General features: G+C 38.7%; 1 protein-coding gene across 2 annotated transcripts in view; it reads right to left on the reverse strand.

Annotated features, from left to right (window-relative positions):
• Positions 1-27,409, reverse strand: part of enox2 (ecto-NOX disulfide-thiol exchanger 2) — a 195,377-nt gene that overhangs the window by 116,418 nt on the left and 51,550 nt on the right. For both annotated transcript variants that reach the window (XM_084719571.1, XM_084719572.1), the window contains exon 2: positions 20,267-20,413. In XM_084719571.1, the coding sequence (XP_084575697.1) occupies positions 20,267-20,413 (147 nt within the window). The remainder of the gene's footprint in view (positions 1-20,266; positions 20,414-27,409) is intronic.

The raw sequence follows: 27,409 nt of genomic DNA on the forward strand, positions 1-27,409 counted from the left end.
TCTTAATATTGACTCTTTTTCTCTGCTTTGTATTACAGTAAATAGATAACTAGGCTGGTACTGTTATGAAATTCTAAATCTTACCAACATGATCAATAATACTTAAAGAATGGTAAGAAATCTGAGAGCGGGAGACAAAACATGATGCACTTTACTGTCACTCCAGTGGTTGTGCGTGTGGACGGGCACATTTCTGTCACATGTCATCATCAATCGAATCATTTGGTCATGAAACTTAATGGAGACACATAACAGTACGGTCTGGCTTTTAAGACCACATCCAAGACTCTAGCAGACAATGACCTCCACAGAGTCGTGGAGCATTGAATGAATCATGGTCTGGTGCTTTCTCCTGTAAAGCTTTCAGAATGGAGGTCATTGCAGTTATTTCAATGGTTCATCGTTTCTCTAATGGCGGTATGGTTGACTTGATCCATGAGAGATACCTGTAGTGGCAGCAATATAGAGCTTATGGCAGGCAAAAAACATCTGATGCCGTGTAAACCCCTCTTTTCCTCTGGCTTGAAATAAGAACAACACCATTTTTTTTCAGTGTGGTGAGGTTGTATACATTTCCACTGCACGTTCACAGCAAGGGTCAACTGCTGACCCCCAGCATTATGGCTTTAAGTGGGAGCAAGGCCAAATCATGTCTCCCTCTGTATTCAGCCAGAATGTGCTGTCATCTCTCAATATGTGTGGAAATGCACCACTGTCTATATGTTGACTCATTGGTATATATATATATATATATATATATATACATATATATATATATATATATATTTTTTTTTTTTACTGCTAAAGCCTTTCTGGGAATATTTCCATCATATCTCTGAAAATTGATTTCTTCTTGCAATCACAACTTCAGATCACAAGACATATCATATCTGCTGTACCACAAGACAACACAGGCGGGAAAGAAATCCTTCTGGTTTCCTGCTCCACCTACTTGTAACTGCCAACTAGTTGCACAGCAAAGAAACTACCGCAAATACTGACTTATTTGAGTCCTTTGTTAATTGTCTTGGCTCTTAGCTTTTTAATAGTTTTGGTTTTTTTAGTATCATTTTATCTTTTCTGTTGTTCTCTTGTTGTGTTTGCAACTGTTGAAACCATAGTCTTGGCCAGGTATCTCTTGCAAAAGGGGTGTCCAACCTCCTTATGACATGTGTGGTTAAATAAAGGTGCAATGCCATTTTAAAATGTAGGGGACTACATAGTAGGGCTGTAGATAGCAATCATTTTCATCGGAGCTTGTTTGCCAATTATGGTTTCCACTAATCATTTAGTCTACAAAATATCAGAAAATGGTGAACATGGAAATTTCCCAGAATGTGATTTACATGATACAGTGTAAAAATATATATAGTGGCAAAATATATATAGGTAAAACATCCCATTACTGAACATAGGAGCTCCATTAAGAGGAATGCCATAAGGTACTCATATTGCAACATATTTCACTGAAAAGCAACATCACATCCAATCTATATATTTTTTTGTGGGAACAGAAACCATCAAGTCCAGCCAAAGAGGTGGTAACGTAAGTTTTCTCAGCAAAAAGAGACAAGCATTTTTGATTTTCCATTTAAACAGATAATTTCCAGGGAGTAAGAATGAGGACCTCTCAATTAATGAGTTTTATAGAGGCTCCAAAATCTCTCATTTATGTGGTTTTGTAGTAGGTTTTACATACTACAAGTGTTGCTAGAGTTTTACCTCTTGAACCGTTCTTCCCTTGTCCATGCACCTTGGAAATTTGTGAAGCTATGCCAATTCCCAGTCTGCTTTTACAATTGCCCATATTGCAAGTCTCTTTTTAGTTTATTAGTTTATTTGTATGAGATAAGAACAGAAAAAAAAAGTTGCATGACCAGTGTCTGATGTACTGTATACATGTTAATGGCTAAAGCTAATTTCCCAAACTCTGCTGATGGGAACTGACAGTCCAAGCAGTTGTTGAAATTACATGTTGTAGAATCTCAAAAACAGCTCATATAGTAATCGAAAACAGGAACAAGAACCGTTCATGACAACTCACAAACAAACAGAAACAGACAAATAAAAACAAAAACAACAAACAAATTATTAGAACAAACTGTTTTGTTCAACCAACAAAAATACATTTAAATTACTATCATATAAAAGAGCTTTAACCAAGAAACTAGCAAACTAGTACATTTTGGCAATTACTTTTCTGTAAATCAACTAATTGCTTAACTGACTTTTCCCTTAAGCAATAGTGTAAATCAACTTATCATTAATGTTTAATAGAATACAAAATGCATGTCTTTTTAAGTTTATTTAAACTATTCTAGTGGTACATCAGTTAACATTAGTGAAACATTAATTCAGGAAGCCCAAACATAATAATACAACAATAAGTTTCTTGCTCAAACCAGCTGGTCTTGTCTGCCTGTCATTATTTAACAAATGTCTCAAAACCATGTCAAACGGGGACAGTTATTTCCATTTCTAGCCTAACAAGGCAGACCAAAGCAATTCCTGAGAAAGCCTGTGAGTTCTGGAGAAATTGCACACACACATTACAGGTCAATGCATTTTTAATCGATTACGTTTCTAAGAGCAATTAATCCATCAATGATTAATCATTACTCCTAGAGAGAGACTCAAACCTCCAATAACCTTACTCACAGCACAGCCAAGGTGCAGGTAACGTGTATCAAATCTGGCAAAAGAGAGGGGATACCCGGTGTAAGGAGGTGGGGTGGACAGCAAAAGTGAAAGACGGAGAATAAAGTTGTTACAAAAAAACAAAAAACAAAAAAACCTTTGCTTTCCTCCCAGTGGCTTTGACAAATGGCTCAAACACTGTTCCGGTCAATGGCATTACAACAAACTTTTGGATTTAACAACCCTAATCATCTGTTGTGCTGACTTTAGATTAAACCCATTGGCTCTCCTTATACAATACAAACACCTGAGGGGGAAGTCAAGCTGGGCAGAGGAACGTCAAAAGGCTGTTAACAAAGCCATTGCTGTTCTGATACAAACATCATCATGCTAAAATACCCTGCAGCCTCCACAATATATAAGAAGTGACACTTCAAAAAGGCAGAGACGTGTTCCCGCTACACAGTCTGTGAAACTGTCGTCAGATCAACAACCATCTGCATTTCTCATTTGATCAATTTAATTAGCATGCATATTAAAAATATGGCTGTGATAAATAACAAATCAGCACACAGTCCTTTTTAACTGTCATATTTCTTTTTATTGATGCCAGTCCAGATTTCCCAAAGCTGCTGTGTCACTATTGACTTCTCCATTATTCTACTTTATGTCCAAATGCTTCACTGTTGGCTGTAATAATTACTGCAGGTCATTCAAGTCCCATTTCAAACGTATACACCACGGGTCGAGTCCCATGTGCACAGCCTACATACACAGTGTACAAAGCGTAACTAGGTATAGACACTTGTATGAACTTGAAACATTGTCATCTTGCTCCACCGCCCACGCACAAGGACGATATCCACGCTCAGAGAACAACTGGGAGAGAAGGAGGGAGAAGCTGAATAAAGGGACAGTGAAAGCAGCAGCAAGATCCAGAACAGTGAAAGTCATTTTTAGAGAAAGGGGCTCACTTAGCATATAATTAGACTTTGGCAGCACGGAGTGGATCTGCCCTTTTTACAAATCATGGAGACTGTGTGAAAGAAATATTCAGAATTGTCGTAGAAATAGAAAGACTTCTTCTTCTTCTGATCTGCCAAGGCTCTCGAATGGCAGACAAAAGGTATCTGCATGATGTAATTTTGACTTTGTTTTGGCAGCTGTTGCCACACAGTAGTGAGACTGGTGCCCCTTATAAAAGCTGGAAAAACTGCATTGATGAATAAAGTCAGGTCAGGATCACTAGTAAAGTTTCAAAAGACACAAAAGAAAACACAAAGCTAAAATTATTGGTACTGGAAAAGAAGCTCTTAAAGATAGAGCGTGAAGTGTCAAACTTAAGGTCTAGTGTGTGAGATTTACAGGGATTTATTGGCAGAATATGGCAGAAATTAAATATGCATAAGTATCTGTTATTTGTGTATAATCACCTGACCTAACCCAGAGAGAACACCACAGGTTCTCCTACTCACTTGGAAGAGGAAAGTGAGGAGACGTGTTTGTAATCTGCAAAACTGCTAGATACCACGCAGTCTTACACACAGGTCCCTTAATGTACGGCTGAAATTATTATTTTCATTGTTGACTAACCTATCAATCAGTAAAGCCCAAGATGAGGTCCTCAAATGTCTTGTTTTGTCCAAAATTCAAATACTGAATATTCAGTTTAGTATTAGAGAATAGCAAAGAAGCCAGAAAATATTTATTCATAATCATTAATTGTTGCAGCTCTGATTTCATGCAACTTTTGCATATACGCACAACAATTATTGTATATATAATTAGACAATTGACTATATTAGGAATTGTCAGCCTTGTCAAGTTGTCAAACCACTGTTCAGGAAAAATGCCCGAACTTCCACTGCTATTCAACGTTATTTCTTGCAGCTTTTTAGTCTTTTGTGATACTAAAATGTCTCTTTGGATTTTTGACAGTTTGTCCAACAAAACAAGTCATGTGAAGACATCAACTAGGGCTCTACGAAACTGCAATGGTCATTTTTAGAAATGAACAAAACTGAGAAAATAATCAGCAGATTAATCAGTAAAACGAGGGCGTAATTGGTTGCAGCTCTTACTTAAATTCAAAGGTTTTAACTAGTTGAATTTGTAATTAACAAGATGAAAGCAATAAATTGCAGTAAAGAGCCTCAGTCTGAACATGATTGAATTTCAGCAGTTTTCACCTACTCATTACTTTTTAAAGCGGCAGCACTGAAACCTCAAAACCACATTTGACTGCTACAAAGTCATAAAACGGAGCTTAATTTTTAATATATAACAGACGGCAGAGTGAGGGAGGAATCCTTCAGTGAGCAGCTGACAGACAGAGCAGGGTGAGGCCTCAGAATGACTACAGCCATTAAAACACAACTACCACTTTAAAGAAAAGATTACTGTGGTAATGCGTCTTTCACATATCTCCTTGGAACAAACACATCCATTACACCCATACACATCTACAGTTTATGTATACATGTGTTTCTTTTCTCTTTTTTTAAAGCCCACTGCATTTCCCTTGACAGGAAATGTGGTGTATAAATAAAGTTTTGCTTGCTTGCTCACATGCTCGTATGTGTTTCTTCAAAGGAGTCAGAGCACATGGTCAGTCACAGTGCAGCTCTGTCATGACATTTGGGGTTCAGAGACTTGGCTCAAACATAATAAATAAGTCTAGTTTGTACTGTCTGCAACAGGAATCCCATTTTCTGCAAGGTCTCAGATGTTTTATGTTGTGTAATCACGTATGGCTTTCTGGTAGGTGATGCCTGAGCTCAGAAGCGCTGACATTAACAAACACTCCCTCAGTTGTGTAGGCTGGTACAATCATGCATTAATTATGGCTGGGTGGCACCCTATGAGTACACCTAAACAGACCTCTTGATGCCCAGTGAGCTGCGAGGAGAACAAAACATGAGGTTTTCCTCTCAAGTTGACTGAGGAAGATGTAGAGCAAAAGGTTTTTAATACTTTTTCAACTGGCAACCACCTTCATATGTAAACCCAAATTACATCTCCATTACGCAGACTTCTTAAGCCCCTTAAACCACCACCACCTCTCGATTCATCTCACCAGATGATGAAAAAGTCTAAATGCGTATGTTAAGCTTTACTTTTCAACACTGCAGCTCCGTCAGTGAGCGATCTGTAGAATTAGCCCCCCATGGCCTGCCCCTGTGTGACAATGGCAGCTGAAGTTACACTGCCATCCTTTGCCGACAGCTAATTTAAACACAAAATGGCTCCAATTTCAGCACATGCAATCATACAGAAAGTGCACCAGGTTGTTTTAACATCATCTGTTATTATTTCTAGCAGTGAATGGTGGTCTGTGTCGGTGAGAGGACAATGACCTTTATGGTTTAGGGAGAGGAGAATGACATCCCAACAGTTATTAATCAGTTTCAGATGCATTACCAACACTACCCTCTAGACTGGAGTAGAGCTGATCCTAATTTGTATGTGATGGTACTCATACTGGGAAACAGACAATCTACCAGAGTATTCCTCATCCTGACACAGAGTTCTGCTAACCACGAGCTGGCTACAATACCACAAACTTTGCAATGCAATCTAATGCCAATATAAAGCTGGTGTCTCCTCTGCTGATGAAATAAAATCTGGTGTACAGGACACTGTGGGGAAGTAACAGGGTCCCGTTTTGGGGCTAATAAATTACATTGTATCACATCGGTGCATGGATTTGTATACTTGCAGATATCTGAACATCCCTAATAAAATAATCAACAGCGCTCTAATGTGGCTGATATATTATATATATATGATATTATTCTGTGAATTTGTTTGTTCCCCCATTTTCTTAATTAGAAATGAACATACATGTCCACTGGTTTAGTCTATCCACTCATCCTGTCATCCTGTCAATTAGGATGGATTAAAATGGGCTAATTACGTGTCACGTGATCTTTTCTGCACTACTACTTGTGCAGCAGCCTCTCACCGAGCCATGTGAAATGAGGGTGTTGGAAAAAGGTGGCAGAATGATGAAGAAGAGCAGAGGCAGAGGGGATGTTCAGCACATTGGTTTATAGCACTAATGTCAGGCAGTGAGAGGCAGCTGGTGTGGATCAGTTAACCCGGCTGGAAGCTGAAAGAGAAGACAGAAGGACAAAGAAGGGGAGGGATATATGGAGGGAGAGGTGTTGATAGCAGACAAGGAGAGCTGCGGGGTCTCTATGATGAACATGCTGCTGATTCCTACAGCTTCTAGCTGACGGAACTTATATGAGGCAGCACAGATGAAAAGAAGAAGAGAAAAATCAACCTTATCTATCTAAATACGTCTTGTCTTCTTTTGCTTATCTTCCCCTTATAATTATATAAGAACTCTACACAAGTTCTTTGTGTATGTAATGGAGCCGAACATGTCACATCCTGCATAATATGGTGTCATGTTATATCATATCAACATGTCCATCTCCAATTATAGTCGAGGGAAGAAGCTATGTAATGTGGGCCCAGCACTCTCAGAGTACAATTTAAATTACTTCAAACAACGCCAGAGGTTAGTTGAGACCAAGTTTGGCTTCATTTATATCAGAAACAAAGCTCGCCCACCTAGACAATATAAATAATTCATCAGGTAATCCGACCTATCCAAGAGAGCGGTTATTCCTTGGTGTTTTGGGGCCGTCTAAGACGTGCAGAAATCTGACAGTCGCTGGTGGCTTTATGAAAAACGCTGTAGATAAAACCTCTCAGCAGCCTGTACATTTGTAATTGAACCCTCCGAGCCCTTAAATCTTGGGCCAGGGTCTCTGTTAGAGAACACGGCCCTAACAAGAGGAAATAGCAGATTCTATTTCATCTAAATTGACGAGGGCTGTTTGAGGGTTGTGATACAGAGGAACTGCTGTGTAGATAACAGCCCTCTTTTTAACACATGAAATGTAGATAAGTGATGAAAGCATTTTTGTTTCTTAACATACGTTTTCTGCACTCGTTTTGAAATGCCTTTATATTCAACAATAACCATCCATCCATTTTCTGTAACCGCTTATTCCTGAAGGGTTGCAGGGGGCTGGAGCCTATCCCAGCTGACATTGGGCGAGAGGCGGGGTTCACCCTGGACAAGTCGCCAGTTCAGTTGCAGGGCTGACACATAGAGACAGACAACCACTCACACTCACATTCATGGGCAATTTAGAGTCACCAATTAACCTAGCATGCATAGATTCAAACTCAGGAACTTCGTGCTGTGAGGCGGCAGTGCTAACCACTGCACCACTGTGCCGCCCTATTCAACAATAACCATTCAGCAAAATGTATAATCACAATCACAACAGAAGACAAAATCCATACTGGAGATGATAGTTAGAATTAGATTTGAGTTCACTTGTTTTCATGGGATCATGATGATGTAATTTAGTCCCAAAGATATTCAACAGTTGAGCCAAGATAGTCTAATTTTGCTGTTTGACATAACTTCAGACTGCACAAAATACATCAAAAAGGTCTCTCCAAGGGCATTTATTAGTTTCTGACTCTTAGACAAACTTGGAAAGTAGCAAAATCAGTAAAAGTGCCCAAGACCCCGGTAACTCTCTATTTAACCAAATTACACATATTTAGACTATACTAAGCGATCTCCCATTGATAACTAATGTGATATTTTTTCACTTCCTTTCACTGAGCCTCTCCTGAAACAGTTTAGAGCCCCCCTAAGGAGGCCCGCCTCCCACTTTAAACACCTCTCTGTTTTGTCTGAAATAAGAGTTTCGTGTGGTGCTGGACTGGAAAAAATAGTAACTCATAAATCTTCTTATGGAAGAATCCAACTCTGAGTTGAGTATGGGGGTAAAGGAATATACTGATACACTTGAGTATGGTGATTTGTGATACTGTATTGATTCTCAGAGCCTGTATCAAGATATCATGATACATGAGATTTATGGCAGTGGTTCATAGACCACTGCATATCAGTGTTATTATCAATTTTCGCTGTTCTGATCGCATAAAAAAGTCAACTTAAGCTCAGATTTTATACATATGGTGGTGTATTCTTAATGTAAGACCAAATTAAGCAACAAACTGTCACATTTGAGAACCGGGAATTATCAAATATTTGCTATTTTTGCTTGAAAAAATGACGTAAAGGTCCAGCAGCATGTAAGATTTACTGGGATTTACTAGTAATATTACTTATTACTTGTTTGAGATGCACACTCTTAAATTCTTTTTCAGGTAAGAGTATAGACAGGTAGAGCAAACATACTGCATGCTAATTCAGATATTAGTTCAATCAGATCCAAACAGAAAAAAAAGCTAAAAAAAAATAATAATTTTAGGGTGCTGTTAATACAACACTGCCAATTTCTATATCTCTAGCCTGCAGGCCACATCCTGATTAGAAATCAATTTAGCGAAGTTGCAGAGATAATAACCGAAAATGCATCTGAGAATATTAATGAAAAACACTGCTTGAAGACAACTTATTTGGCTTCAGCTTTCCTTAGGCAACTGTGTCCCTAAGGCTGAAGGATGAAGAGAGAAACTCATCTAGAGGCTAATTGTTTATCTTTCCTACACTGCTGCCATGTAGTGGTAATAATAGGAGGGAAACCATGTGAAAAGACAATCCAGTCTGGTTTGCTTTAATCAAGCAGAAACCTAAGTCAGGTGAAGATTTTTTTGTTTTTATATAAAAGTCTTTTTCAGAGCTTGAGCCTTGCTTCAGGCTTAGCCATTAGCTTTGGCGTGAGTCTACAGACAGAGCAGAGCAGAGCGCCTTCTGGCACTGTGAATTATTTAGCTCTCACATGTTTGTAGGCTTTGCAAAATGGGGTGAAGTGGCACTAAATCCTTGACCAGTGCAGCGTACAGAAGAGTGACGGGGAGCAAGAGAGGACAATTAAAAAGGATGGTGGTGAAAAATGGGTGAAGGGATAAAAGGATGAACTCTGGTTTCATTATGCTGTTTGGTGGTCAGCAGGAGAGTGCGTGGACTGAGGATGAGGCTTGAGATCTCCACTTTGAGCTGGATCACGGACAATCTAGTATGATTTAGATAATACTGCAGCATTATAACACTACCAATAACACATCTGATCTTCTTTGTGTTTCATTATTTTCAGGTTATACACCAAACAATTAATCTGCACTATAGTAGACTACTGCACTGACAGTTTATACAAAACAGACAGTTCAGATTCTTGATAATAATTGAGCTGTATTTGAACCCATTGTAAAACACTTCATAATACCTCATTCAGTTACCACATTACAGGATTATTGCACCAAATAAATTGTTTCAAGATGTCAGATTTTGTTCTGAATTATTATTTGCTGGGTGGGCTAAGTGTGGAAGACTAGTAGAAAGAGATGGACAGAATAAAGGAAGAAGAAGAAAGGAGACACGCTCATAGGCCGTATATTAATCAGTAGACACAGCCTTTAGGTTTGAAAATTGAAGCCAAAAAAAGAGTTTTGATTGCATGTACCCATATGGCAAAATTACCTTTACTTCTCACTTGATTTATGAGTTAAGTAAACTTGAGACTTGCTAGTTTCAAGTCTTCTATACAGCATGACGTTCATTCTGTAAAATATAGTTCCTTTCAGGGTAAAACAATAAATAAGGGTATGCTTTAGGACAGGGCTGCTGTGTGAGTGTCATTCTCAGTGAGTTCATCTAGTGTGACACTTAAAGCTCACAAAACTCAGACCAAACTGTCAAACTGGGCAGTATTAATGAAATACAGATGAAGATTCTGATACTACATGGCCTGTTGTTCTCATAAACATATTTTGCTAGAAACATATATAACGTTACTCTGATTCAGTCTGAAGGTTTACCAAATACCAAGCTGACTTTGTCAGGTTCGTTACCATCATAGCCTAAAGACATACATTGTTAAATTGATTGATGATTGATCATTACATTAAGAGTCTTAACCCCTTGATACAAATTCTTATTTCAGTATCTCTCTTTATCCCCCTTGCTTGTTTGTCAATAAAGTGTATTCTGTACCTCCTAAGACATGTGGAGGGTGGGTATGTATATACTAAATATATACTTTAGTAAATACTAAATGTATGTTTCTTTGTTTATGGGTTGAAACAGTTTAACATCGGAAAACTATCTTACGTCTTAATGTCTTACTTACAGTTTATATCTGTACTGTCTGTAGCTTGTTTAATAAACATAAAAAAGAAGAAAACTTTAGTCCACCTTAATTGTATGTTGCCTGGCAACCATTCTGTCAAATGTCACTTAAGAACTACATTACTTAGGGTAAGAATTTTGCTATCAATTAATTACTGCATTTTCTGTTTCTGTTTTCTGTTTATTTTATGAAACCTTGCCAGGTATATGTAGTAAGGGATTAATAAAAGCAATGTGCCACACTAAGCTGTGATTTACAGAGATTTTAGAGCGGCTGAGCTCTGTGCTGTGCCTAACAACGCTCTTTAGCCGTTCTAAAATCACCGTAAACCATGGTCTCCTGGGTTTACTGCTTTATTGCAAACACTCAAAAATATCTGATATGCCTCGATGAGCACATATTGTTCATGCAGACGCACATGTGTATTTTTTTATCTCTCCCACAGCAGCAGTAGAGAGAAGTGCCCTGTTATGTTCTGACTGAAGCACAGGAATCCCAGATGAATACGGAGAGGCGGACCCCTGTGCAGCTTGTCATGCATTTCAATCACTATTCTCTCTTAGAGCAAAAACGTATATGCGGTGTAGACTTACAATACTGCAGAAGCCTGCAGCCACTCCTTTCAGGCTGAATACTAAAAATCACTAAATCATTAACCTTTACACTTCCCTGACTGTGTACATCCAGTTTGTGAACTAATGAGTTGTTTTTAACTTCAGTCTGTCATCCTGTCCTGTCTCCCATCCATCAGCATCACTCCAAATCTTCTGTGTGGCCTCAGCGTGACAAAGCCTGACATCCAGCTGTAGATCTCCCCCAGCATCAACACACAGCGCACACACACCCACACACACCCACACCCACACACCCACACACACACACACACACACACACACCTCTCTGGGACAATGACACAGCCATATATCTAAATGGACTGTCATCTCGGACAGCTTAAGTAGCCCATTACATTATTTACCTTGCAGCAGCTCTTCGCCTGCCAGCAGTGGGTCAATGACATCACATTACTTTTTTTTTATTTTCAAATCCATTACTCTCCAAAAAAAGCCACTAAAAAGAAATAGTGGTGCATTTAATATTGGAAACTATTATGCAGAACTTTCTGAAAAGAGAAACCACATTTAGTTTACTGAAGTGCAGTTTAATACCGGGGTTTTGGTGCTCCATGCAGAAAATGCGAGTCAGACTGAAAACCATTCATCATAAGGAGGCCAGAGCAAAAAGACTGGGTGTGGACTGCATGCTCCCACAAGAGACCTTGTATTGACAAAATAGTCTCAAGATCTCCAATACAAACCCAGACCACAGATGAAGTCAGTGAGGACTGCTTCACTTCACAGCTTTCACCTGTTAATGTGCAGCAGCAAACAAGCAAACAGAAAGAATTTTGCATTGTCATTAAAGCCACCGTGTGTAATTTAAATTTACTGACTGCCTTTTTTTCTACTGTTTGTCCTTTTAATGCAAAAATGATCCATCTAATAAAAAATTCTGAGTTTGTGGTTTCCTGTTAATTATTTTTGATGGGTTAAGTGGAAAAACAACATTTAGGCTGAAACATATGCGTTGTTGTTATTATTCCCCCTTTTGAGCCGAGGAAACAAAGAGATCTTCACTAGAAAAACATGGCATTGACATGACATGTAATCAGCCGGGTATCATTCAAATACTTTCAATATCGGTACAGATACAGATACCTTGATTTTGATTCTTATACTATTTTCAATGCCAATTTTATAAAATCAATTTCAACTAACAGAAAATTAAATTACACATTACAGTACAATTACTCTGTTCAAAGAAGGAAGCTGTTCAAAGACCTGGGAGCAGCTGAAGTACTCAACCTGGATTACTGGACTAAAATAAATGAACTTTGCTTTGCAGAGAAATTTGAGCCTGGTTTGACTCTTTTGCTGGATGACCCTGTGTTGTTTTGCTGGAGCCCCCTGCATTGGCACCCCACTGCTACGAGACACTAGCTCCTTTCAAATGAATGAGAGGGTTGTTTTTTCATGCAGGGCTCAAGTCAGTCTGAACGCAGCTTAACTGTGGCTCTAAGGCTGGATATACTTCAAAACAGACATTCTGTTTTTTTACTATATTGGGGTTCTCCATACTCTGCTGTGCTCACGTGTGTGCAGTCAGTAGGCACAGCAATCAATTTCGGGTTGTGCAGACCCTCATGGACAGGAGCCAATAACAACATTTATTCTGTTTGATGGAAATCTAGTCTGGTACCTGGTAATAGCTGTTAACTCACAAGAACACACAGATTTCAGCCCAGAAAGTTAAGTGTCTCACTTTCTCTCACTCACAACAGCGAATACAATAAGAACAGTAGTACCTTGCAACAATTTCCTTTTCATCTTGCTATAAAAACAGCTTTGAAATGATGTAAAGCATCAAACAGGAAATTGAATAAATGTAAAATAATGTATTTGAGATGTTTGTCATGCCTTAATGACACTAATAATGCTTAGTTTGTATTTAAATAAACATTTGCAGCTACATGTCATGTCATAATGTTTCACTCGGCTGAGAGACATTGCCGCTCTCTAGCTACACAACATGTATCCTTATTTTCCCTCGCTCAATGACATTAACCTTTCTCCTGAAGAATCAATAGCATTTTATTCAACACCTCTCTCTTAGCTCCCGCTAAAGGTCAGTGCACAAGAGATTGGATCGGTGAGAGAACAATTCTTCCATTTGCTGAAAATACAGCTGTGAACTAGTCTTTTGTGATTAAATTTAATTAATTGATTTTCATGCACAGAAAAACATAAGAGTCAGGGTATTTCTTTAATCCTGGCATTGGAAGTGCTTTAGATGAATCCATACATATGGCCTCAGGTTTGAAAAAATGCCTCAGTTCTAATCACTGCTCAATATTTTTTTCCAGTCAAACAACCTTGTTACAAGGGTACTTGAAAACCATTCAGCCAAAGGCCAAGCATTCTCCTTCAAAGAGCTATTTCATATAAACTTAGTTATAGGAAGTTATTTCTGACTGCACAGACAATTTCTGGTGGAAGCTGTCTATATGTAAACTATAGAAATGGAAAAAGCTTGATGATTGTTGCAGGCTCCGAGCGCCTCTAACAGACTGATGTCACATATGTTTTGAGTAATGTGAACAAATTTCCCAAATGCTGTGATGGTCCTTTAAGTCGCTGCTTTGGGCAAATGTTTGTACTCTCACTGACCCAAAGTAGACTGCATAGAGTGTAGCATGTTAGTTAAAGAGGGCTGCAGGCACAGTACTGTGTGCACTGATTAAAAACACACCTCATTACCGAAGTTGACAGGACCTTTGCTATCCACAGTTGTGGAACCCCTGACTCTCAAGCCTGCAAAATCACTTTCAGCCTTAAAGGGACAATTTGGCACTTTTCATGCATATGTCCGGTGAGTGTTCACAGTAAATATGGTCAATTGAAGCAATAAATTCCTCAGTGTGTGCTATATTGACCAATATTACAAGCATCGAAAAGCTGAGTTCTCATTATATTGTGGCAAACAATGTGATAAATGTCAACACAGGCATCAGAAGCTCACTCAAAATGCATCCTGGTACATGTCAGCACTGCTCCACAAGAAGGAGACCTCAGCTTTCTTGGTCAATATTGCAGCACTGGGGAATTTATTATTTCAGCTGACTACATTTACCATCAACACTGACTAGACTTCCACATGAAGAGTGCTGAGTTTTCCCTTTAAAGGTTCCCTGTGGAGGTTTTGACCTCTAGTAGTGCAATAGAGCAGTTTTTCTGAGTATTTTGGTTAGTTTATGCATGAGATAAACAAAACAGACGGGATACACAGTCATGCCAATGGTTTCACACTCCTCCACTGATCCACAGGTGGCAGTAACATGCCAAGATATGCTGCAATGTGCCAACAAAGGCAGGGAAGAAGACTACTTGCAGGAAAACATGGATGTAAACAAAACTGGATATAGAATACTTAAAAAAATCAACTTTACAAATGTTTAACGAGTAAAGAATATGCATTCAACACATTTATAAACAAGAGGTATGTTTACATTCTGGTTGTAAATATCCACAGGGCACCTTTAAATATAAAGACTTTTTACAAAGTGCTTTTAAAATGTTTTACATTTCCCTGCAATCCTATTTTTCTTGCAAGCATTCTCTTTACGGCGCCTTTAAAGCTACTCCATTTCTCAGTGTAAATCACACTTAACTTTGTTCTGAATTGCTTCACAAATAAAGATTATTATTAGTATTACCTTAACATAACTGGTGCAAGGTAATGAAATCCAGCTTGTGCGGGCTGCTACTAACCTGACATTTATATTCATTGTAAGGGGGAAAATCCTGCTCCACTAAAAAACGAGCAGCATTTCAAAATCTCATTCTCTTCACCACCTGCAGCTTAAACACAGCAGGACTGGAGGGGGAATGGCCATCTCTGACTGTGTTGTAAAACTGATAAAAAAAAAAAAAAAAAAAAAAAAAAAAGAATAAGGAAAATCCTTGCAATGTGCCTGCTGCCCCAAGGCGCCACTTATTATGGATTGCAAAAAGACAGGCATGCATGCACACACATACAGTGGGTGCACATAAAGACAGAAAACTAAAAAGATAAAGAGCAAAGACGGTGACCGAGTGCATCGTCTCAAACTTTACAGGGAACAACTACACAAAAACAGCAGTGTTTGAAGAAGAAGAATGAGGAGAAGAGGGAAGCATGGTGGAATGTTGAACTATTCAGCACCTCAACTGTACTGGGTCCAAGACAGAGAAGCGCATGATTTTTTTTTTTTTTTTTTTTACAAGTTTTAGTCAAAGCATCACAATAAACTGGAAATTTCCTTCCGAGTGGGCATGATTTCCAATTAACTTAATTTCTCTGGAGCCATTTCATACTGATCTAAATAAAAATACTGAGACAGTCTGAGTGTGAAGAGAGTGGACTCCTATGAGCAGTGTCTATTTTGTGGCAGAGTGAGCAGAATATCAATTCAACTTCAAACGTTTCCTGTAACTGTTTATAGGAGGTGAGAGCCTCTTAATTATGTATCTGGCTGCTTGTTGGCTGGTCTTGGTGTGGTGGTTTGAAGATCATTAGTAAATAATCTATCAGCCAGGTGGCATTAAGTCTGGATTCCTCACGGGCTGCATCAAACAGGCACTTTTGTTTGCTGCCACCTTAAAGGAACAGTTCACCTCAAAATCGAAATGACATATTTTCCTCTGGCCTGTAGTGCTATTTATTTATCTAGATTGTTTGTTGCAGAGTTTTGAAGATATTGGCTGTAGAGATGCTTTCTCTCTCATGTCAGCTGATACCACCATTTAGTGAAAACATGTAAGCTAAGGACTGTAATATGAGATTGGCTGGCCAGTTAGCTTAACTCTTAGTGAGGCTAATCAAACAAGTCTTTTCCGACCAGACAGCAGTACAATGAATACACTTATCATCAACTAAACAGTGCAACTTTGTGAACAACCGGGAATATCAATACTTTTAAAGGATTGTACCAAAATTAGAAATTCCAGTATTCTGTTAACAGCTCTTTATCGTAGAAAGACAGAAGTTCTGGTAGGTTCTACTGCAGAAAGAAAGTAGTTCTGGTAAATTCTACCACAGAAAGAGATTAGTTCCTACATGAAACTGCTTGCAACAAGGTCAGTGGATTATCTGGAGTAACAAGGTCATGGTTTCTGGACAGACGCACTGGTGTTGAGTTTCAAATATATTTTTTTGGCATTTAAGCACCATAAGATGTACATTATCTAGTCCCATGATACTGGAGAGAGGACAGATATCACTACGGCCGGTACCCCAAAAACTCTGCAAACCACACTAAAACAATCTAGATGGATAAATAACACGATCAGAGGAAAAATGTACTGAACTACGCTTTGAAATTCTTAAACATTAAACACATTTGCATTCTATTTCAATGACTCAGTTAGAAAAGTGTATGTGTCTTTGTGGAAACTTAAACACATGCGTGATGGATTATCAAGTGTAATAGCAATTGTAATGAAATGAAAATTTTCTCCATTAGGGTCCCTAAACAAGACTCAATCAACATGGCTGCTAATGAATCTGTGCTGCATCAGAGCGCTTGGGGACTGGACCAAGTCAGGCGATGATCGTGAGCAAGACAGACGCTGTTCAGCAATTCAAGACCTTCTTCATGCCATCAAACAGGAATAATTCTACGTGTACTTACGTGACCAAGTTACAGTGCACTGTCTGGAGCAAACTGGTTTCTTAAACATCATGTTAACTAGAAACCTTTCTGTAATTGGGGTAGGGGAGTAAAGAAACATAACTTATCTTGTTAGACTTCTCCTGGAGAAAGCCAATTTTTAGACCATTTACACGTGTTGCCTGGTTTTTAATCTTTTTTTCTTGTCCTTTTTCTTTCTTTTTTTTTTTTTTTTTTTTTTACATATGTGCATGTGCATGACAAAAACCTAAGACGGGAAACTGGTGTGACAGCTGAGCGGTGGGATGAAAGGAGAGATCATTACACGTTACTCAAACTGAAACTAATACACAGTAGCCTCTGGAACTTCAAATAAACTGGTTTCCACCACTGAACATTTAACTATTTGAGGAATTCAGACACATTTGCGCTATAAGGGAAAACTCATACAGTGCCTGTTCTCTCTCAGCCTTTCAACAAAACAGGGAGATGTGAATTGTACCACTACTGCAACCACAAAAAGGGAGGACTGTTTCCAAGATAAGGCTGGGGGCAATACAAATCTGATTACTGAACTCCTGCATGTGTACACAGTCTCACAGTTACCAGTTTAATACAGTATTATGCAAACACATTGTCTCATAAGCTTATTTCTTAGACTGTAAATAAAGATGGATGACATGTCTCCACTTCATCACACTGTACAAAAAAGCAGTCTAAATATCCCGGGTGTGAGCCTATACTGCAACCAGCCACCAGTGATCGCTATCAAGATGTTTCAGCTTTACTTGGGAAGTTGTTATGTTGTCCCTCTCTTAACACAATCAAAGCTGATGCAGGAATATACTGCTAATGTATATTATTAATGTATCATATATATATGATATGCCCTATCAATAATCAATCATATGAACTCATAATAATATGTATTTGACATACATATGATGTGTAAGAATTTGAGCTGAAATGTATGTGCAAACAGGTGTTCGTGGAGATGGAGAGACAGATTAATCTCTATAAACAGATATCTGCACATGACCGCAGAATCTGTGGACAAGAGACAAGTATTTGGTATCGGAAGTGCTCTGGTTTCTGTTTGTAGTCCAAGCAGTATTGACCAATCATATTTGAGCAGGCTGTGGTTGCGTGCAGGTCCATGGACAACAAAACAGGCAGAAAGCATTGGCCAAACAATTTAGCTTTTTATCAGCCTTTTTGAAAAAATGTATTAATATTTACATGCATATATCTGTTTAAAGATATTAAATGCCAACTTTATTGTAATCGTACAAGTATACAAAGTACAATGATACAGTCAGATTCTGTCTCTGCATTTAACCCATCCTATTAGGAGCAGTGGGCAGCTACTGTACACTGGCTCCAACTCCATTCTCACATATCAAGTTCCTAATTGCACTGTAAACAATGACCAGCACATGAAAGAGGAAGTCTTGGCTGAGATGTCCGTGATCAGGGTATCTGTTGGCTACAGCAGAAGCCCCGATACACTTGCTGTTGGCCCCAGAAAACATTGTCAAATGATAGTGGATGGGTTCCAAGACTGAATACGAACAAAGGTTTGACATGACACTTAGAAATATATTAAGATTCTAAAAAGCACCATTATATTGAACAAGAAGCCATTTCACCTTCTTGCATTATTTAATATCAGAGATAAAAACTTCTCCTGGTCTGATATAAATAACTTGCTGCAAAGCAGCTGAGACAGGGAGTGGACTTTTTTTTTTTTTTTTTTACTATGTTGATGATCTTAAGAGAAAATGTGGTGGTCTGCCCATCAGTGGGAGAGACTATATTTATGCAATGTTAATGCTCTTTTATTAAGGCTTTTTTATCCATGTACACAAACACAAATATAACTCTATTCACTGTTATTATGGTTGCTGTCAATGCTTTTTATGACATATGGATATTTCTGCTGTGTAAATGTGACAATGGAGGAGAGGAACCTGCTATGCTGTACTTGAAAATGTGATTGAGCATAACACTAATGATATTGTGACTGTAGGATACTTAACTTTCAGAGCTGTAATGGGAAATCTGACAAGTGAGAACTATTAACTCATTATTTAAATTAGAATCTATTTCTGAAAAGCTGCATGTTTCCCACATTTATACAACACTTTCTGTTACATTATGTTACAAAGTGTTGTACCACAGTTGACACTTGAAGTTACTCACTGTAAATCTGCATAAATCTGATCATTTGTGATTTCCCAGGGATTTAAGTGACTGGAAACTTTTGAAACTGTGGATCTGAGACATTAACTAAAGGAAGGTTGTATATTTCACACATCCGAAGAACTTGAAAAAGTAGTGAAGAAGTTCAATAAGTCTCAATTAATACAACTACTTGTCATTTACTTAAACTTCATTGAACAAGGTCTCACAGATGTGTGACTTACAACATTTAAATAAATCTGTTACTTGGACAGACGTTGTTTATTTGTTTCACAATCATCCATGACACATTATCCAATTATAGTTTGACGTGGTCAGTGAATTAAAATGAAATTAAACTTTATCACAACGTGAACTCGTCCATGTGAAGACGTGAAGAAAAGATGAATTGCTGATTAGAAGGCCGTGTTAATGTGGAGTATTAATGCGGTCCAATTAGCACCGCAAAGAAAGCAGAGAACATGGAACAACCTCTCCGTCTTAAGGGCCCTCTTCTTCCTCTTACTTACAAAGCAATTAATTAGTCAGTACTTCTTTAATTCTTTAATTAGAAAGTCCGTCTTTAATTTGACACATTACCAGGAAAACCACCGCTAACTGAAATTACTGTTTAATTATGGTGCACCCTGTAACACACAAATACAGATGTACACACTGCTCTCAGCGCGTCTGTCTTCGGGTGACAGGTCAGTGAGTGTGCGAGGAGGCTGAAGGCGTGTTGCAGTTTTGATTGGCAGGTGGGGTTGGCACGGTAACAGACAGCCAGACACACAATCTCAGCGGAGCAGTTTCCTGCTGCAGCTGCCTGACCTCCAAACAGGCCAGACAACCAGAGCCTCAGGACATGGCAAGCTAATCGAAAACAACAGAGACCAAACTAAGCTACTTTTTTTCTTCCTCCCGTTACCACCACCAAATGATAGGATTATGCAACAATCCCTATCGCAGCTATTTGATGTTTGCAGAGGAAGAAGAAGTGGTAAAAATCTAGCTCCTGTATCAAAGCATTTCTGACTGACGGGAGGCATTCTCTGTTGAGCATTACGGAAACTTGCAGTGGTGAAATACTTGTGAGGTAGCTGTTTGTCAGTACCTGGAGGCAGGCTGGCTCTCTTCCTTTTCTTGCTATTCTCAGCACTGTTTTCCAGAGGAGGACACTCTGTCACCAGTGGTCCGCTGGAGCCGTTGAACTGGAGAGGGTCGTTGTTGGTCGCTGGATCAAAGGGCAGAGCGTTGAGTCCTGGAAGACACAAAAAACACAAAACACAAAAAGCCTCATTACACTAAATGAAGTGAGGGGGAAACCATTGTGAGACATGAAAAGGAAAAAGCAACGTGAGGTTCCAGCACTACTGTGCTTTTCATGTCCAGACGCTGCGGGGCTTCATTCAGACACACATCACTGAAGACCTCACAAACAGTTTTATTCAACTAAATGACAGTGGCACCCATACAAGAAATGGTCAGGACTTAACACAATCATATTTACAAGATAAACGTGATTCTGTTAAGAGTTGGAGAGTAACATTCTTATGAAACTGGCTCAGTGTCATGTAATAAGATAGAAAGCTCCATAAGAGCTACTAAAAGGTGTGTGTGGTCAGACTGTTCTCTCCACTACTGCTTCTAGAGTTAAGATTAAAAGGAAAATTCTGCACTTTTCACATGGATGTCCAGTCAGCACTTAAGTAAATATAGTCACTTGAGGCAATAAATTCCTCAGTGTGTGTTGTACTGAGTCCTTCTGTTGCAAACTATGTTGTCCCTGCATTCAGTGGTGTGACCTGATGTCAGGAAGGTCTGCAAGCTGTTTCTGCTTGAATCTCTGGGTAGCCGGGGGTGTGCTAGATGAGTTGTGTTGTCATCTATCGCTATGTTTTGGCCAACGACTTAATAACTATAGGTTAGGGTGGTGATAACTCAGCAACATGAGCGTGAGAGTCACAAGCCTGCCCACAATGCATCCTGGCTCATGCAGGCACTGCTGCACTATTCCATGAACAGACTCTGTTTTCTTGGTCAATATAGCAGAACTGAGGAATTTATTGCTTCAGTTGACTCCACTGACTACTACTGATTGGACATCCACAAAAATAGCGCCAAAGTTTCTCTTTCAACTTTGAACATTTAACTCCTAAGCAAACATGGATGACTGTACAGCTCTGAAAAGGAAATGGAAACTTCTACAATGCTATGACAATGAGGCACCAGAAGATCATTTGTTATGACTGAAAGCTCCAGAACAGCTGCTAAATGGACCTCATGGAGAGGTAGTTCTCTCAAGTAAAATTAATCTGCTAGGAATTAGATTACAAAGTAGAGCTGAAAAGATCGGTCAGTTAATGGATTACTTGATTGACAGAAAATAAAGAAATAATGATAGACCAATATGATAATCAATTAATCATTGAAAGGGAAAATTGACTGAGTGAGATTCTAGCCACCATGCTTCCATATTTTAACCACCCTAGCCTATAGCTATTACTGGGTTGGCCATAACATAGCATTAGGTGAGAAAAATACTTATCTAGCATGTCCCCCAGCTACCCAGAGGAAGAAACTAGAAATCCAAGCTGAAATACCTTGAATCATCAATTAGGTCACTGTGACATCATGAAAAGCGGTAATCTTTTCCCTTTAAGTGATTTTCTTAATCAGCAATGCAGAACATTTGATGGTTCCAGCTTCTCAAATAGAAAAAAGGCCTTTTTCACGGCAGCCATACTGATAAGAAATAGAAGGATACAAATGATACTAATAAAGGGTCAGTTCCACTCATGTCCAACAGAGTCAGGGTGCTGCTTAGTTCATGATGACTCACTGTAAAGTCTCAGCTAAACTAAATGGAACAGGACCTTAATCAGCATCATTTGTAACACCTGCGTTTACCCTCTGGTTTCTTAATTTCTTCAGCAATATGTCATGGCATGAAAAAGGTCTATTTTGCTGCATTTCCTTGTCGTGCATAATAACTGTGCTTTGGCAAACTGCAGTGAGCATTTTGAAGAAAGTAATTAATTGCATCTTCTATACATGAGTTGAGAGGCAGTCTGGATTTAAATGCACTATTTAGAAAAGCTTTGGAGCAGATACTGGGAACTTGTAGATATTCAGATCAACTCAAAAAGGAAAAATTTGTTTTTGGACCACCATATTTCAGTCCTGATCCCAGACACAGAAGACGATGCACCAGTTGGCTGACATATGAATAATTATTTTGTGCATGCACAGACAATCAAGGTCAACTTTAACAAGACCATAAAATTGGCAATAAAAATATGCAAATATAACAAATATGGTGCAGATAAAACTAAGAAAATTTATCTGAAGGAATACTGTGAACTGTAAAGGATATAATGTTCCTCAGTAAGTTCCTCTGTCACGGAAACACCATCTCATCCTAATTTGAGCATTGATGTAAAGGTACTTCTACAGCGTAAGAAAAATTCAAGCTCAGATACAATGAATAATGAGGCCAATTCATCAGACAGCTCTGAGGAGGCAAGCTTTTCTTTAAAATTTCTGTTTTGCTCACTGTTATCTTCAAATAACAGAATAAACAGTCATATCATGAATATGAGACAATAAGAAAACTTGCACCCATAAGTAATAAAAACAAAAATAACGTTGAAACTGTTCCTAAGTCCTAATAAATGATAAACAACTTAACTTGTGTTTTCTGCTTAATGTATCAGCTATTCTCCACTCTTTAAGAGTTGTGTATTTGTTTATAATTCAGAGCAGGATCCTGGGGAGACTTGGTCTACATTCATGAAAAATTCATGACACTTCTTTGTGCACAGATTTGTTTTTCCCTCCATCACACAACAGATCAGAAGCCCCACATTAATGTGGCTCTATCAGAGGTCCACAGGACCCTAATCAGTTAATATCAAACTCAGACTGTGCTCTAAACGTCAACAACATCATTATTAAGGATTTTAACTGCTGTTGATGAAGACTCCTACTTTATGGTTAGACAGCACAATTTTAGAAGAATACTTTCATTAAGGTTTGGTGTTGCTGCATTTTCTTGTTTCCATGCAAGACTGGATCTAATGACATTATAGATTTCTGTGTCAGCTGCGTCTTTGCTTTTCTTTAATTCGATCAGTCAACAGGAAAGATTGATCAGTAGCTTAACAAACACAGACAATCCAGGCACTCAAAGAAAAAAGTGAGATAAAAAAGAAAGAAAGAAAGAAAGAACCCTGGCTTTGATAATTATATTTCTCCAATGTTTAAGTCCAATCTGTCAGAATTTAACAAAAACTTCAGGGTCCTCCAACGCAAATATCGACTGTTTGGTACAAACCCATTTTTCGTCTCTATAAAAACACACGGTCACTTATTCTGCCATTATGTAAGCTGCAACATTTTCTATATTTCCTATGTTTCTGCATGCAAAGAGAAAATGAAGAGCAGAGGCAACAGTCATGCTTACAATCAGACAACAAACACTGAGAAATACATTAAACCTGTGCGTGGGAGATTTGTTAGATTTAGGCAGAGGGGACTGTGTATTTGCAATCTAAATAGATCTTCTGCCTGAGCTCACACACAGACACGCACACATCTCTCTCAAGTCAATCGGCACTCATTCAGCATCCATCTGTCACACTTCTTTAAGATGACCGTCAATACTCTGGAGAGTGAAATAAATTCATTAGTCTGCCAATGTTAACTGTCACCACTAAACAGCTACAGTTTACATTCAAGGAGACGGCCCTTCAGTCAGTTGGCATGAGAGTTCCCATGAAGGCAGGCCAAGACAAAAACCATGGAAAGAGTGAAACAGCACTGAACAGCTGACAGGGAAATACCGCTCTGCTTCAGCAGTTACTGTCTCATTCCAGTTCAACATCAAGAAAAGAGGTTGCTTTTGCTCATAGTGGAGGGTTTGTCCAAAAATTTCACAACTCTGTCTCTTCAATAGACTCTAAAAGAACAAGACCTCTAAATGTGGTTAAAGTTGACAAGTGCAGCAGAGAGAAGATGAGCAGAGAGGGAAGAAATCTGTTTAGGGCCGCCCGCCTACTAAACCATTAGTCGTTGAAAAGAGTCTTAAGGCTTACTTACGCTAAACGTTAGATACAGTATGGACAGACCCTTCTGTCTGTACTCTGCCTTCATTTTGTTCATATTTCTGCAGCTTTTCTAAAAGCTTTCAGGCAGGGACGAAACAGAACAGTATAGTACCATCAGTAATTGTGGGGGCAGTGTAGCAGTACTGGTCTCTGAATAAAACTTACGGCTTGTTATTTACCATTTCTCAAATAACAACAAACACTTAAGTTAACAGCCATATTTAGTCTAGGACTGCAATGTCTATAAAATGTCAGAAAATCATGCAAAAAGTCAAACCTAGTTTTTCAAAGTCTAAGGTCTATTTTTATAGGGGCAAGTAAAAATCTAACTTCAGGCAAGTAGATTTCTGACCCACTTTCTCCCATTGAACTTTGAAGTGTAGCCCATAGTTGATGCAAGACATGACCCCAGGACACAATGAAAAAGTTTTGAAAATTGGAAATTAAGTCAGTTTGTGAAAGAATTTTCCATCCACATGTTGCGAGGTCACCCACCGACAATGCTGCTGCAACTTTTGCCTCTTTCTCATGATTACAACCTCCGCCAGTATTGCCATGTTAGTTGCTTTCAGAAACTTTTGACTCTTGTTCTTCTTCTTGGTAGCTGTCTCTGAGCAGCGCCCTCTGGTGGATGTATTGTTTAACACCCATGTCAGTGTAAAAGATGCACAGAAGTACAGTCACACTCTTTGAAACTGACATGTCTATTTTCACGTGTAAAGGGGGCATAAGCAAGCTTTAGCTTGCCAAGTTTTAATTTGTTCATCACAGAAAAAAAGACACAAAAACACTCAAACTCCTTTAGAGAACTGCGCCTTTTTGTTATGCCTAGGAAGAAGGTATCAGGGGACTGTTACAACACGGACCTTTTAGCTTGTAACACTGACGTCACTGGTGCCCTGCTGCTAACTGTGCTGTGGCTGTCACTAGCTAATAAAATCACTTAGCGGTCCTTTAAGAGTGGAACACAGCCTCCAGGACTAGTTTGGCAACTGGGAATATGGTAACTTCATAGAGGTGATTTACTGCAGCACTGACCAGGACACTGACTCCAGTAACAATAAAGACATGGTTGACATGGTTGAGGGGCAAGTTCATAGTTTGTAGGTTTACACTATCCATGGTGTTGATAAGTCTGTGGCTATTTGTTTTTGTGACGTTGGAAGTTATTTATTCCATGTTTTGAACAAGACATTAACAAAATGTTCAGCAGCCTCCTTGCTGGTTGTTCCAACACATCCAGATTCATTACTGCTTTTTCCATTAGCCTTTAAAAGGCAGCTCACTTCTTGACCCAAATATATTATATCTGTGTGTGTATACATATATATATAGTCGACTAATGGCTACAGGTTGAGTAGGACAACCCTAAATTTGTTGCACTCAAATGTGTGATTTAGAGCTCCATGTCTGAGTGCATCCAGTATATGTTATTTGAATTATGGAGCCTTATCTGACTCTTGACTGATGGTGTTACTACAGCATAAAGCTCTGAGGAAAAAGTGAAGAAAAGCATTCTACAGATTCAGCCTCAATGAATGAAACAGCTTTTGGCTGTACATCCTTATTTTATCACATCAGAAGCTTGGTTCTCTGGGATTAAGCCTTGGAACAGTGTACAGAACCAGTAATCAGAAAGCTATGGCCCACAGCAGAAATGTACGTATGTTGATTTTAAAATGAAGGGTGGGAACACAGCTTAGGACTGGAGTCTCTTTCTCTCTCTGAGTGTGTATGTGTGTGAGTGTAAACCTGTAAATTAAGAACGTCTTTGCTGGGTCATCACCCCTGTCTGCTGTGCTACTCGTTTGTCTGTAGGCTGATGGATGGCGTGTTTAAGTTTCAACATCTGGCCAGGGGGAGAAGTGATGTCAGTGAGTATCACTCCCCAGGGGAGGAGGAAAATAAATACCAGGAGGCTGGGTGGAGACAGAGGAAGGCTGTGGGCAGAAGGGCTGCGGAGTAAATGAAGGAAATGAAAATGCTGAACAAAGAGACAAACTTTACGCTCGGTGGCCTCAGGATGGAGTACAAGACATATCACAAATGAAAGTGACCTGATCTTCTATCAAGGATACATTAACAACATGCCCCGTTAATGGCACAGAGAACCAGAAGAAGACAGGACCATTAGAATATGCTATGAAATTCAGTGGGTCATTAAAACATCATTTAACTGGCTTGGATGTGATACCGACTGCAGCATCAGAGAGAACGTGGAGAAATGTGTACTGAACGTTATGTCTCCATATTACAACTACGACAGGTCAATAATACACTTAATCAATAACCAAATCTATGAGCTATTAAATGGACTATGTAGAACAGAGTAAACTTTATTGTCACTGAGGGGAACTTTATCTTAGATACAGTGTTGTAGTGCGTTGCTTCGCATAAAAACATCACAGACACGTGATAGCCTGATTTGTCCAGTCACACAAAGAGCCTTGTAATATATCAAAGTAAAGGCTGATCCTGTGTTTTGCAAACAAAAACAAATTATCTGGTGTAAAACACATGCTGACAAACCTTTAATAATCTTTATATATTTTAGACAACTTAAATGATTAGTTTTGATTGAGAGAAGATTAATAACCAACTGTTTTAATAACTGACTAATTACTGATTATTCCAGTTACTTTAAAGCAAAAATGTCAAGAAATGAATTGCTTTTGGAATTTTAAATGTAAATAATAGTTTTTCTTCCCTAGAATTGTTTGTTGACTACTTTTTGGTAAGTCTAGTGACTAATTTCCTTATTGTGGTAAATGATGTAATACTGGTTTGCCAGATAAGGATAACATTAGCCCTGCTAGCACCTACTAGCAGGGCTAATGCCTACCTACTTGTGGCGAATGGCTGCATAAGACTTTGGACAAAACAGTCAACTGGCTTTGTACACAGAATACTGATCATTAGTTTATCTAAGTAGCAAAGGTAGCAACTTTTAATTGACTTGACAACTAACCGTGCACATCTAACCACAAAGGATGTATTACAAACCTTACATACGAAAAAAACTACAACAAAAAAACAAACTAAAAAATACAAAGGAACAATGAACTCACATGGTACTGCAGTGCATCTCAAATGATATGTAAACCAACAGACTGGGTCAGATATCCTAATAACAGGAGATAATCAACTTT

Source organism: Lutjanus erythropterus, chromosome 5, assembly GCF_056507025.1.
Source record: "Lutjanus erythropterus isolate fLutEry1 chromosome 5, fLutEry1.hap2, whole genome shotgun sequence".
Classification (NCBI taxonomy): Eukaryota; Metazoa; Chordata; class Actinopteri; order Lutjaniformes; family Lutjanidae; genus Lutjanus; species Lutjanus erythropterus.